Below are 15116 nucleotides of genomic sequence, written 5' to 3'. Positions count from 1 at the left end.
AGTTACCGTGTATGGCCCTACCCATGACTTCTCAAGCTTTCCACCTTTTCTGTCATCACGTTTATGATTTCGCAATAACACTTTTGTTCCTATAGAAATACTATTCTTTGGATTGACTCTTTTGTCATAGTCACATTTTTGCCTTATTTGTGACTTTTGGATGTTTTCATAAGCTTCATCGAAAATACACTTCTTCATTTCATTGAAAGTTTCCATAATTGCTTTTTTGTTATTTGAATCATCGTCAATCAGAGTAGCATTATCATTATAGTCAATCAAGTTCTGATCTATATCAATCAGCAGAACTGGTTCTCTTTGATAAAGTAATGCAAAAGGTGAAAACCCAGTTGATTTGTGTTTTCTAATTCTCATTGAAAACAAAACACCGTCAATGATAAACGGCCATTCAATAGCAGCATCTTCTAACACCTTCATTGATTGATTTTGACATTCTACCATTTGCTTGTGGATGGTATGCACTCGTCATGCGTTGATGAGTCCCAGTTTTCCTGTGAAGTTCATTAGACAGCTCATTCACAAACTCACGACCTTGATCGTTTATCTGTATTTCAAAACATCCGTGTCTACATATTTGCTTATACAGGAATAATGCCACAGATTTGGCTGTTTTATCAAAGAGAGGTTTAGCTTCTACCCATTTGCTGAAATAATCAATAAGTACTATCAAATATTTATAACCATTTACTTCTGGGAGTTGAGTCAAATCAATCCCAACCTGCTTCATGTTACCTTTTGGAATTGATATGCTTTGTAATACTGGTTTAACTTGAAGTTTCTTGTTTTTTGCTTTTTGACAGTTGTCACATTCTGAAACATAGATCTATTTTAATATATTCTGTTGTTGAATTAATGCCTATGTGGCCAGATAATGCATTAGCCTCATTAGAAACATCATTACCATTGTGCACAGACTTAATTATATGGTGTTGCTCTTCTTTACACCAAATAACTTTTCTCTATAAAAAAAACATATATTTATTTATGATATTTATTTATAGAAAATAAATAATCAATCATTTATTTTATTTTATTATAATAATATTTATTAATAGAAAATAAATATTGAACTATTATTACAATACTAGCTGTTGCCTGTGACCAAAAAGTGGACAAAAAAAAAAACTAAACGCAAATGGATACCACCTACACCATAATCACCATGGTGATAAAAGTCTAGACGGTTTCCATTCACCCAAAAATGTCAAATAAAGACAGAAAATAAAAAAAACAGTTTGTGATAAAAATCAATACAGAAAAAAAATTATTTATTTTAACAATAATGTTCAATCTATACAATCGCAAAAAAAAACCTCTAATAAAATGACTTATACTTCTTAAAAAAAAAAAAAATTAACAATACTGAATCATATTGTGAAACATAAACAAAAACAGTGGTGACTAAAACTTTATATAAAAATTTAGATAATTCTCATTCATTCCATTAAATAATACATTTATTATAATTTAAAAAAATTATGGATTAGAGAAAAAACTTAATGAAGATAAGTTGAAGAAGTTAAAAAAATTTAAAAAGAAATTTCTTATCTCAAAACCAGTGACATATCCAGGGAAAATGAGGGCTATGAACTTCTCTCCCCCCACCAGAATCTATTTTTTTATTTATTTTAATTATCGACTCAGTTGCACATAAGAGATTGTTATTAAAACTACAATCATATAGGATTCAAAAACAAATTATCCATTGGTTTAAAGGTTTTCTAAGTGGACGAACACAAAAAGTGGTTCTTGGTGTGATCAGCTCAGAGTGGAAAAAGTCATAGATGGAGTACCACAATAATCAGTTATTGGACCCCTTTTATTTGTCATATATAAATGATTTGACAAGTGAGATAACTAATCATTGCAAAATGAAAATGATATTATGGATAGTTTGAAGCAAATTATACAACTGGATACCCTTCGTAGTAAACCTATTTTACAAAACAGTGCTGAGCATTTTTATTGAAACACTGTCACTAGGAAGATTACCAGCCAAAGTTTATAAGCTCCTCATACCCAATTCACATTAAAGTGAGGATTTGATATCAGAGTTTTTCTTCTCCTAGATAAGTAGCCTTCACCACGGCTATGGAGCCTCACCTACCCCAAAGAACAGTTTAACGTCGTGTCCAGGACTTGAAATGTTAAATTCAATCGAAATGTAACTCGTACATACAAAGTGTACGAGTATTGTCACTCAGAAAACTGAGTATAAAAATACTCAGTTTCCTGAACTATAAAACAGGTTAATGCTTGGAAGAGCATCCAGTTGTAAAATCGGCTCCACAATATCAAGTTTAAAAAAAAATACCACATCACCTGTTGCACGAATTTACAAGAGGCGCATATGTTAAAGCATCCATGGTTGGTCCTAACACCAGTTGACCTCCTGGTAAAGTAGCTGGTGAGTGTCAATGTGATAAAGGTGTGAGATTAAAGGTTGGATCGGCCAATGAGGGTTGAATGCAAATAAAAAGTGAACAGAAATGGCAGGTAGAAGAAAACTAGACATATGCTGCCTGCAAGAAAAATTGATAAAGTTGCAGAAAAATTGATAAATCATGTAGTTAAGGTAAGACGAGTGAATGAGAAAGTGATGGTATTGAGATTAGGAATTGGAAAGTCAGTGTTTAATATAGTATCAGTATATGCACCTCAAACTGGTAGGACAAAGGAAAAAAAGTAATAATTCTATGTTGTTCTTGGTAATGTTTTTAAAAATATTGGCCAAGGCTTATAATTGGCCAATATTTGAAAAATGTTGGCCTTGTATTATAATTTCCCTGTAGACTTGTATGCCCCAGTATCTCAGCAAGATAAAAAAAAAAAAAAAACACCTGCTGCATTTGAAACAGTTATAGCATGTATGTTTAAATATGCTACTACTTCTACAATACACATAGTATTAAGTATAAATTTCCAAATACAAAAATTTATAAAGAATAATTTAACACACATATATAACACACATGTACTTAAAGGTTGTTGTATCGTAGTAAGATAAAAAATAGAACAACAACAACAACAAATAAAGACAACAAATAAATTTAAAAAGAATAAATATTTAACACACATGCATTCAAAGGCAAGATAAAAAAACATAAACATCTCTAAATAAAATAAAATCAAACTAATCAAAACTTGCAACAAAAAACTTAAAACAACAACAATCTTATTTTAGAAATAATAAAAATACACTGTACATTTTATTTAATTGATAAGTAATTAATTAAAATTAATTAATAACTAATTAAATGAAAATTACATTAAAAAACATTAGTATTAAATTACAAAATACAAATATATACTTAAAGTAGTGTATATACTTAAATATATACTTAAAGTAGTGTGTTTAAAAAAAACTGCTTACCTTAACGCTAGATTTACCCAGATGATACAACTCATTATCTTCAATTACAAATGGCTTTGCTTTTCTTCGAAAGTTTGATTTATCACCTTTACTAATAGCTGTCTTTGGATATATACCTTTTTTCAAAAAATTATAAACGTCGGTAAATTCAGTATGCATCGCTAAATTAAAAAAAATAAGCTACTGCTTTAAAAGATTTGCTTTTTTAATACTTTTCCAAGTGCCACAGTAATTAAATACGTTTTGCCGCAAAATATTTTTTGGGAGTAAAAATCTCATAATGAGAGTAAAATTTTAATATGACAATTTTACTGGGGAGTAAAAATTTAATTTGCGGTTTTTACTGGGGAGTAAAAAAAACGTGGGAGTAAAAATCTCATACGACACCGGCAATTAAGACTAACAATATTTATAAAAAAGTGTTGTTTTTTTACAGCACCTGTTACACCTTAAACTGTAAAAAAGCGATTGCATATATTCCGCAGTCAATACCATTTGTTTGTTGTTGAACGGGCAAAATTGTTATTTTTATTTTGTCTAATGGGCAATGAATCATGGAACATATCTGTCTCATTGTGACATGGCTAAGTTTACCTGTAAAGTGACTATCCATAACAAAGACATGTCCTGGTTCACACTTTACAGTGCTGATCGCAAACCAATGCGCACACCCATCATGTAATAATTGGACAAACTCTTCATTTTTTTAAATTGCAAAACTTAGGTTTTGCCCAAGACAAGGATCTTGCAGACCTTTAGTATTTGGGTATTGTTGTAACAACATTTTTTGTGCAGCATTAATTATGTTGTCCATTAGCATTTTATTATTACAAATTGTGCTTAAGTCTTGTCTGGTGATAGGACAATAAAGATTTAAAACATATGAAATTTCTTGGCTGTTGTCTTTTATAGCAATCATTTTTTCAAACTCTTCTTTTGACTGTACATATTTATTTGGTACATTACAGTTAAATGAAGTAAGACCATCTAGCTCCATGTCTTCAATGACAACTTCCTCTTCAACATTGACAACGGGACTGTCTAATGTTGTAATTTTTATCTTTTCTGCAGCTTTTTTTTTGTCCTTAGCTATTCCACAACGATTTGAATAAGACTTTTTTTTTCCCCTTTTTGGCAAATCTAAAATGTTACAGTATTTAGCTGGCTGCTGCTGACTGATAGGTATTCCACTTTCATGGGTAGTGTTTTCATTTAAAAGCTTAGACACCTCCATTAGCAGACTGTATACTTCTTCAAAAACATCAACATTTTTATTCACATTATACAATTGATTTTTAATTACATTAAGTAGCTCTTTACAGTTCCCAGCAGAAATCAGAAATGCTTTCTTTATTTAAATCATTATTACAAATGTTTTCTTTATTTATTTCTTCTGATTCCACGAGCTTTTTAGAATCGGGGAAATTAGTGTCACATTTGTCTTTTGTAGATGTAGCTTCCTCATTTTGAAATTGAATTTCTTCATTGTCTAATGTTAGGAATGGTGAATTGCGGTATATTAGTGGTAATGCATCGCATTGCCAGAGTGGAAATTTTTTAAAAATTGCAAAAAAATGCTTGCATGGATAACAAGATAAACGCCATGAAGAGCATGTGCAGTTTGGCATATTACTATCATTTCCAAAATCAAGCTGGTAGTTTACCGTAACACCTTTAATAGAGAATATCCCATGATTTATCATTGATATTGTATCTAAATCAAAGCTTTCAGCAAGACTGATTTTTTTAAGGCAATGTCTGACCATTTCAGGAGGTCGATTTATTAAGAAACTTGGTATTATTTTTGCATAACGACGATACCTAGAATCCATTTTGAAGTTTTTTTCAATATAGCTAAAAAAAAAAAAGGGCAAATAAATAAATAATAAAATTTAAAACTATTTGTTGCACAAAGTCACATCAAACAACCTTTGGTATTTATCTGGAAAAAACTCTTCAATTAGGATAGTTAACATTCCAGTTAATGAACAATTATTAAATCGTTGGAGATAAGAGTATTTAAATAATTTATTTTGTCTTTCAACTCCATTATTTGTGTTTAAATTCACAAGTAGACGATTTTGACGGTATGCCCAAACCCAACGCTGAAAAGTGTAAAATACAAAATTATATAGCTTTTTATTATAATACAAACTTCTTAATAATAGAATAATTTTCTGCTTCATTTTCAGACATAACTTAATATAAATTCAGGAAGAATCTATGTTTTTAACTAAATTATTTCATGATATAATACCTCAATAATAGGTAACCAATAAGTCTCTACATACTTTTTCAACTTTGAAAATATGTCATTACTCCAATATTCGGACTTTTTTAAATCCAGAATAGCTAACTTCATTGTTTCAACAGATGTTGAATGGGAAATCTTTCTTAACCTTTGGAGGATATCTGCTTTTTGATCAGCACAACTGTTTGACACTTTTACTAACCGGCGCTCCCAGGCCTGTTCACGATGGAAGTCGCAAATCAAAACTTTGCAACCTGAGCAAAAAATTTGAATCAGTTATTTCAAAAATAAATCTAATTAAAGAAATTTAAACAAATCTATTTTCCACTATCTCTCATAACAGCATAATTTCTCCTATACCACTATATAATCTCTTTAAATTGAATGTTATTGGGAGAAATAAAGGTTAAAACTAGAGGGATTTTCTATTATTGAAAGTAAAATATATATTGAGTTAATTTTATACAGTTACAAAAAAAGTCAGTGATTGTAAGGTTATTTTATAAGCTTGTAAATCCATATCGACAACAAGATTTAGGTCTCATTATAAAAGCGTTATATGTATAAGTCCTATTATTATATTACAAATTTTTAATTTCTTAAGTTGGTACACCACCATATATTTAAAAACATTCAAACCTAAAAAAAAAATTTATAAAAAAAAAAAAAAAAAAGAAGATTAAATATTCCTGTGATTCCTATATAAACTTATTTTAGCCAGTTTATTTATCTAAAAATTAAAAAATAAGTTGGAAATAAGCTTTTTATAATATTTATTTACAATTAAGCCTTTAAAACGAGCTTTTTTTTTAATCAATTTTCAAAAAATATTTGGTAAAATATTTACCAAATATTTTCTGAAAATTGATATAAACCTTAAATCGTCTCTAAATTTGTTGAACAGATTTTTGCCAAATTTTTTTTTTCACCAAAATGTGTAATAAATGTTTTTTAAAAATATGAAATTAATTCATGCTAATATTTTTTCAAAAACTCAAAACATTCAAAATTTGATTAAAAAGTTCAATCATTATCAAAGAGATTGTGCCACAGATATTAAAAACAGTTTCAATTAAAGAGAGAAGATTACTGATGGATCTAAAAACTCATAAGGTTAAAAGGGGTTTTCAGTAAAGTACAGTAAAATAATGTATTGCTAATCCTGAGAAACCTTTTTCAGGCTAACAGTCCAAAAAACTTACCAGGAAAGATTTCTTCTAAAGCATCAATTTCCTCATTACAGTAATCGGTCATGCAAAAGGAAGGAGAAAGTTTCAAATTCATTTTTTCAGATTGCTCGTTTTGTTTCGTTCTCAGTGATAAAACACCCAACTACTTGGTAGTCAACATTTGTTTTGACTACTAAAAAGAAAACAGGTAAAACATATCTGGTTGTTTTATATGTTGCATCTAATAAGAGCATTTCGTTTCCATATCGGCGCACAAGTTTACATTGCCATTCTGATTGATAAACAAATAAAAGTGAGTTTTCAGAGTCATTTTCAGTAAACTTTAGGTCTTCATCTGTTTCATTACTATCTTCATTATTAATTTCATTTTGAATTATTTCCTCTAATGCATCACTCTTTTGAAAGTTGTTTTTAGGGCGAAAAAAAATATTTGCAGATGGATCATCTTTTTGCCATGTTTTTATTTTATCAAGAAGGCATTCCTGATCAATTAAAGAAAGTTGTAATTTTTTTCGTGCTGCAACCATATGCACTCGAATAATGTTGTTGCTTGGAAAAAATCGTCTATTATTTATATCAGGCATATCACTTTTATGGAAGAGGTCATTTCTTACAAAAATTTTTAATAGACGCCTCATTTCTTGAACATTTTTGATTTCATTAGCATAACTTATAATTTTTTTAGATAACCTTGGATCTATTTCCTGTGAAATACCAGCAAGCTAAATAAAAAAGAATAACAAAAACATATTTTGTCATTTAGCTAAAAAACAACGCAATCCTAAACTTACTTATTTAGTTATTTTAATCCACCATAACACAACATAAATATATTAAAAAATAAAAATAACTTGCTTCTCTAACCGCATGGTTTCTATGTTCTGAAATGTCATCTACAATAAGCATAATTTTCTTCTCAGTCATACCAATATCACCTTTTACTTTTAACAAATTTCTTATTTTCAAGAAGGTACTTCTCTTTTTCCATTCTGTGGGTTCTGTAAGCTTTTAATTAAGAGAGGATATATAAAAAAGATGTAATAAGTGGCTCTAAATATATAGCTCATTAGGTAACAGTTCTAAAAGTCATAGATTTTTTTAGAACTATTTACATGGATGTATAAATGCACAAATGACATAGAATAAATATTACTTAAAAGTAATACTTGTTTCATGCTTACAGTAGTAAAAATTTCTATTTATTAGAGTAAATTGTTTAGAAATTACCTTATAACCTTTGAAATATATAATTTTCTTTATAGAAACTTGTGCTGGGCATTGGAATTTCTTTGTGTCTTGCACACCAAAATAACTTTTTTGACAAGAGTGTTCAGTTTTCTAAAATTATTCAAGCAATACTTTAGTAAGGTAAACATTTTTTATTAAAACTATAATTTGGAATTCTTGTTATAAACAATGGAGTTTACCTTTACTTTTGTTTTATCCTTGTATGTTTTCTTTCTTGCATTATTGCGATCTGTTCCATGTGAACAATCCAAAACCTTCTGTGCTAAAACCATGAAAGACACATCTGCATAAGATCCTTCATTTTCCCATAAAACTTTGTAATTTTCACTATGTATATCTAAATGTGACATGATCTGCTTTACACTAAAAACATTTATACAAAAAATGAAATAATAAGCTAACCAAACTTCAATGAGAAACATTGGATTAAACAGCTAACACTTAATAACTCAAACATTCACTTACAAATTCTAGTAAAGTAGAACCATTTTACAAAGAACCATATACAAAAAAATTGAAATAAAGTATGACAATACAATGACATTTAAATATTAACAATATTTATATGTTCAATATAGAGCAGCAGCTTATAGTATAACTTTTACTGACACGTATTGGAATATTATATTTTGAAGCCACTGTTTACATTTACATCAAATTTTTTACATTAAAGAAAGTAATTCAGGTTTATAGAAAATTTGAGAAAGATGTTTGAAGTCTGAGGTTGAAGTCTGGCGTCTGCCATGAACTATTTAATTTTTAAAAAACAAGCTGTTAAATTGGATTTAAAAAAAGTACAAAAATTTCTTACCTAAGGAGAAGCAAGAATAATAACTGCAAAATAATTGTAACTTAATTGTAATAAAGACATTATTTTAAAGCTGAGTAAGTGTGACAATTTGTTTTTTCAATTTATAATGTATTTCATTTACCTTTCCAACTATTTTCACTGATTTTGAAAAGTTTGTATTAAATATTTTCTGACAATTCAAACATTTGCATATAAAGTTGATATTAAATAAGCCAAAAAAAGGTTCAAACCTGTGTTACCAAATCCCTTGGGTGTAAACCATGCTACAAAGCGAACAGTGTGTTCTAGTTCGTGTTGTTTTATGTAACACAAGGCATCATTTTCATCTTCGTAAAAAAATATATGACGTTTTCTTTTAGCTAAAAAAATTCCTGTTATTAATATCTTCTAACTCTCAAATAGAAAATTAAAGTCAAACCTTATTTTTAAATTAGAAATTCATGAAGTTGTTGCTTTGTAAAGCATAAAAATGTACAAGTTTTATTTTGTTGATTTAAATGGTTAAATTAAAAAAAGCATATAGTTTAAATTTAAATTTGATTTTTGTTAATTATTTAAATGGTTCGAGAATATGCTTATTTTTCAACAAATTCTGAGTTTGCATATGCTTATAAACGTTGTGATTGTATAAAAACAAAGTTTAGTGAATAATACAGAATATATTATTTAATATAAAAATAATATTAAATAATAAACCATTTAAAATATTGTTAAATAATCCTAATAAACAGTATCAAATGACATTATACCAAACAATATAATGTATCGATTTAAATTTAATTATAAATCATGGTATATTAGTAAAATATATTGAAAATTATTATATTGTACATTAAGTAGTACCATGTGTAATGTGTAATAATATCTTACCATGAAAATACAAATAGTAAATGAATTCAAAAATATAAGTAAGCAAATATTTAACAATAAACTAAGTATAAAGATACACAATAGCAACTTAAACTTTTTTTTTATCTTTTGTATATAAAACGAGTAGCAGCAGGATTAATATTTTAAGACCAGATTAGCAACGTCAATAACAAGAAAGTTAATTAATTTTTGTTTAATGATCTTCTTCCCTCAGTCAATGTCAATGAGACGTCTTGCTTTAACATTTTTTAATATTACTTTCCAATCTTACAATTATTTTAGCAAAAAAACTTACAAACTTACTTTTATTTTTACTTTGATGCATTTTTTTTAACTTTTGAAGCACGTGCGAAATAAACGAACAACAACAACATTATATGAGTTAACATGGATCACGCAAAATTAATTAATATAAGCATGACGTAACAACAAAGTTCGCATAATTTAAAGATATTTTAATTTCCTCATCGTGGGTCATAGTATCTTTCGCTAACCGAGATTATCATCATGTAATTACAGTATGCTATACAATATTTTTCGCTAACTGATTTCCCTGTTTCAGTATATTCCAATAACATATGAAATACTGAAATAGGCTTTCAAATAGCTATGTATCAAAATGCTACTAAAACAAACTTACATATTGCAAAGACTACTTACTACGCTTTTAAGGAAATAAAAACAAAGGTTTGTAATTTTATATGTATTAAGAATTTGAGAAAAAATCTTTTATTAGCAATAGCTACCAGTTCTTTGTCTTTTTTTAAACTCTTTTACCTGATCTTTTCTTACAGAATCTGTAGTTTCTTTTTGTAAATTATTATAAAAAATATTAATAACAATTCGAGATATTTAATTCCAGTGTTGATTTTACATGCGAGAATCACCAAGAAAATAAATTTAATTTCTTGGTGTTTATCGCATGTAAAATCAACACTGCTATAATAAATTTTAGAAATTTGTTCTGCAAAACTTTTAATTGATAAAGAATAACTGCGATGTTTGATTAGAATAGGAGAAATAATATCTAGAATACTAAAAAGATGACAAATAGAATCAGAAAAGGATTGACTTGGGCATATAAGTTCACCTCTGGATAATACTTTCAGATATTCGTTATTAAAAACATCTTAGTCTGTAGAAACCGTTTTTTGACCACAAGATTGACATTTAAATCTTTTTTTCAATTTTTTAGCAATGTAGCCTGCTATAGTAACAGCAACTTTCATGCTATCTTCAGAAAGCTGACACTCTAATATCTCTGAAGACAACAATGCAATATCATGCATAATGTTTCCTAATGTAGAGTATTTAAATGTTTGATAAATATTTTCATCCCAGAAATTAATATCTTCCTTTAGAAGACTTCTTACTGCTAAAATCTTTTCACTGTTGCAAACTTCTAAAAGGCTTACAAGAAATCAACCACCGCTCATTTGTCTATACTTGCTAAAGCGTAGCTCCGAAGGTTCACTTTGTAACCTGGAAGTAAAAACAAATGTATAGCTTTCTTCAAGCAAATCATCAATAAGAGATGCAGTTGCACGTAATGTTGTGATAAGAGCATAAGAAGTTTGTTTGGTTAAAGTAAAATATTCACATGTTGACCAAATTTCAATCCAATTTGGTATTTCTCTATAAAATATGGGGTTTTTTTTATCTCCTTTTACAGCAGCATTGTTGAACTGATTGGATGTATTAAACATCTGCTTTGAATTAAGTGTGATAAATAACTTATGAAATAATGATAAAAATTGTGCTGCATCATTTCTTTCAGGAAAATAACTTAGTATCACAGCTGTAGTTGTTTCATCAAAAATTGCTAATGCAAGGTTAACATCTTGTTTATTGTTTCCAGGATGAGTGACCTGATAATTAATTTTCCTCGTTTTTTTCAAGTTTCCATTTAATAATTGGTCTTTTTTATAAACTTTATGAAATAAATCCCAAGTAATGAAACCAGCTGGAACTTCAACTTTGTCTCTGAAAAAATCAAACGAAAAAGAAAAACAAATTTTTTTCCATTCAACAAGTTAATCCTAACATTTTTTATTAAATGGATTATATCATATAATAGATATGTTTTTAAAACTCCATTATAAGCTGGATGATAAATAAATAGTTTTCCATCTCCAGTATATGATTTATGTAACTCTGTAAATGCATTAGCATTGATTGAATGATTATCTGTAACAATAGCTCTTACTTTAAAACCTGATTGGTGCAATGAGGTAATGCACTCATCAATTTCTTTTTTCAACCATGATCCTGTTGTACAAACTTCTTGTGATGATCTCACAACATAAGGAATAGCTTTTTGAAGCCCTACAATCATAAAAACAACAACACCTTTATAAAGATTACTTTCTGAATCTTCACCAATATATTTCCCACTTTGATATTGGGCTGATTTCTGCCGATACATTTCATCCACAAGAAGCACACAATCACTTGATACACAATGTTTTTGTAACAAAACTGTTATTGCTTTACACGCATTTATATCACCACTTTGGATATTTCTAAGTAAACTAAAAGATGGCAAAGGTAGTTGCTCTAACAATAACTTATAAGACTGTGCTGAAGTGTGACGTAAAATTAGCGCATAACGTATAATGGATGCAGAATTTGGAAGTCTACCTTGGGGAGAATAGTATCTAATTTCATTTAACTCTGTCAAAATTGAATTCATATCATTGGCTTTATTTCTAATGTAGACAGTAAAACATACTACAGTTTGTTAATTTGCAATTATGACCACTACAAAACCATTCAGGTAAAGAAATATGATAGCTTTTATATGACAATAAAACATAAAGATCTTTATTTACAGTTATTGGCTTAAAAACAGTTGGTATGCCTGGTTTTTCATCAAAACATAGTTTATAATAAACAACACTATCATGAATTTTTTTAAATGTTAAGCCTGGCGGAGAATGTTGTTCTGTCAAAGAATCAAGATTAATTATTTTATCAGCACTTTGAAAATCTTTAAACTCATCTTTTTCTAAATATCTCAAAGTTGGTTCTTTTCAGGATAACTTTGGAACCCTAAGAGTCGACGATACCCTTAGAGTAACCAGTTTTACAGTTTGTAACAACACATATATTAACCATTTTATTACTAAAACAAATCAAAAAAATGTATCGCAGTTATTTTTAAATATGAAGTTCACTTACATTTATTTTTGGAATTATCTCCTCTTAAATAACACCGCATAAAAAAGAAGTTCGGCTATATACAGTAATAATAATAGACTGTCTGTGTGTCTATTTCATTATTCCACTCTCTAATGAAATATAATGAAACAGGCAATCAGTCAGAATACATTCACATAATAATCAGTTCAGAATATATTACATATTAAATGACTATAAAAGCATAAACCAATGCAAGCAAATATTTATATAGTAATTGTTACAATATTATAATTCAATATTTTATTCAACACCTTTGTATAATATTCACTGGTAAATATATTGTTATCGTTGTTGTTGTTAATAAGCCCTTTCATACATAATTTAAAATTTAGAAATAAGCCGTAAAAAAACTGGCTTCTTAATTTTTTACGGAAAATACATCAAATCAGGCCGTATACACGGCTGTTTCACTCAATATAAAAACGAGCGTGACGTCATGAGTTTATCAAAATAAAAAGTATAAAAACTCACAAACTTTAAATTAATAGTAACTTTTTTATATAAATGCTTTCATCTTGCAATTAAAAAAACATAAAAGATCTATCTTTCTTTGTTAAATAAATATTTACATTATTTGGTATAAAAATAAATATTGCCAAAATATTTTTAATAATATAGAACCACTTTTCTAATTTTCGCATATTTTCCGAAAAACATGAGTTAAGCCAACTAAGATTTCATAACATAGCTTTTGTGCTTGATATTTGAAATTTGGAACACTTAAGGTGGCACACAACTGAAAAAAAGCAAGTTTTTTGAAAAAAATCAATTTTTAGATTTTTGGGTATTTTGATTCTATAACCATTCCTTGAACATATAAAAAAAAAATTAGTCTCAAAAATGATATAAAAGTTGATTTAATATCATTTTAGTAGATGACACTTGAAAATAAATTCCCTAACAACGCCTTAGCAACCATCAGTCATAGGAGTTTTTCTGAATTCAAAACAGTAAAACACCATCACAAACTTGGTTTTAATTTGTTATACGCAGACTCTTGTTAGTTTTCAGTTTTAAAAGTCATAATTCAAAATTTTATTTACGAACAAGAGTGTTTTTAATCTGTTAATGTTAGTCTTTTATACTGTAACTTTTCTCTCATTTTATACCAAATAATTTAAAAATTGATTTCAATTTAGTTGGAATAAAGTTGTTTTTAAATGAATAAACAAGGAAATAAAACTAAACAAAATTTATCAAGAAGGATAAAACGAAAATGGAATGGTGTTGTTGGAAATAAAAAATCATCTTCTTCTTACATCTTATCATCGACGATGACATCGTCCACAACTCAAGCAGCAAGTAGCTGTTCTAGTGAAAGGAAAATCAAACCCAACTACTCGAATACATTTGATTCTGGAAAAGATAACTATTTTGTTTTTATTAATTTTTCAATTCTTAAAGAACTTATAGCTAAAACTGCATGCAACAACTGCTTTCAGCCATTACTTTTAACAGATGTTGATTCCAGTAGAAAAGGATTTGCACATTTGTTTCAATTAAAATGTGAACACTGTGATTATGTTAAAAGATTTAATTCATCAAACAAATCAATAAATGCTAAATTCGATGCAGTAACAACTAACTCATTATATGATGTTAATATTCGTGCAATAATAGCTTTTCGAGAAGTAGGCTGTGGTTATGGAGCTATAAAAACATTTTCATCTTGCATGAACTTAAAATGTATATCTGAAAATGGATTTCAAAAATTAAACAAAACTATTATGGTAGCTTATAAAAGTGCTTCAGAGAAAAGTATGTTATTAGCGACTAAGGACTCTAAAAAAGTTGACATTGCTCAGGATATACCATGTGTAAAAGTTTCAATTGATGGTACATGGCAGAAACGCGGTCACAATTCATTGCACGGTGTAGTTACTGCGATTTCTGGGGATAAATGCATTGATATTGAAGTTTTGTCTAAGTACTGCATGGGCTGTAAAATGTGGAACAGTAAAAAAGGAACTCCAGAATATCAGTGTTGGATAATTGATCATCAATGTGAAATAAATCACAAATCTTCGTCTGGAAGTATGGAGTCTGCAGGAGCAGTAACAATTTTTAATCGCTCGGTTAAAAAAAATAATCTAATTTATAAAGAGTTTCTAGGTGATGGAGACACTTCTTCATTCAAAGATGTCAAAAACTCAA

General features: G+C 28.3%; 2 protein-coding genes across 2 annotated transcripts; both read right to left on the bottom strand.

Annotated features, from left to right (window-relative positions):
* Positions 1-3799: 3799 nt before the first annotated feature.
* On the bottom strand, positions 3800-5854 carry LOC136079729 (uncharacterized). The gene is made up of 3 exons (XM_065795994.1): positions 5683-5854; positions 5321-5496; positions 3800-5245 (listed from the first exon to the last, which is right to left on the bottom strand). Exons 2-3 carry the CDS (start codon positions 5365-5367, stop codon positions 4708-4710), a joined length of 585 nt encoding a protein of 194 aa, XP_065652066.1. The 5' UTR covers positions 5368-5496; positions 5683-5854; the 3' UTR covers positions 3800-4707.
* On the bottom strand, positions 5760-11050 carry LOC136079329 (uncharacterized). Its single transcript, XM_065795062.1, has 7 exons — positions 10918-11050; positions 9122-9250; positions 8260-8417; positions 8060-8170; positions 7697-7837; positions 6845-7554; positions 5760-5896 (listed from the first exon to the last, which is right to left on the bottom strand). Exons 1-6 carry the CDS (start codon positions 11048-11050, stop codon positions 6931-6933), a joined length of 1296 nt encoding a protein of 431 aa, XP_065651134.1. The 3' UTR covers positions 5760-5896; positions 6845-6930.
* Positions 11051-15116: the final 4066 nt, after the last annotated feature.

Source organism: Hydra vulgaris, chromosome 04 (genome assembly GCF_038396675.1).
Source record: "Hydra vulgaris chromosome 04, alternate assembly HydraT2T_AEP".
Taxonomy (NCBI): domain Eukaryota; kingdom Metazoa; phylum Cnidaria; class Hydrozoa; order Anthoathecata; family Hydridae; genus Hydra; species Hydra vulgaris.
This window is presented reverse-complemented; position numbering and strand designations above follow the sequence as displayed.

Bases quoted from the DNA above. Each gene is read 5' to 3' on its own strand.
- LOC136079729 (XM_065795994.1), bottom strand. From the start codon at position 5,367: ATGTTAACTATCCTAATTGAAGAGTTTTTTCCAGATAAATACCAAAG. The intron at 5,246-5,320 runs GTTGTTTGATGT...TTTTTTTTTTAG, and splicing joins TTTCCAGATAAATACCAAAG to CTATATTGAAAAAAACTTCA.
- LOC136079329 (XM_065795062.1), bottom strand. From the start codon at position 11,050: ATGCATGATATTGCATTGTTGTCTTCAGAGATATTAGAGTGTCAGCTT. The intron at 8,418-9,121 runs GTTTGAACCTTT...TGTCACATTTAG, and splicing joins CAAGGGATTTGGTAACACAG to ATATACATAGTGAAAATTAC. The intron at 8,171-8,259 runs GTAAACTCCATT...GAATAATTTTAG, and splicing joins AGGATAAAACAAAAGTAAAG to AAAACTGAACACTCTTGTCA.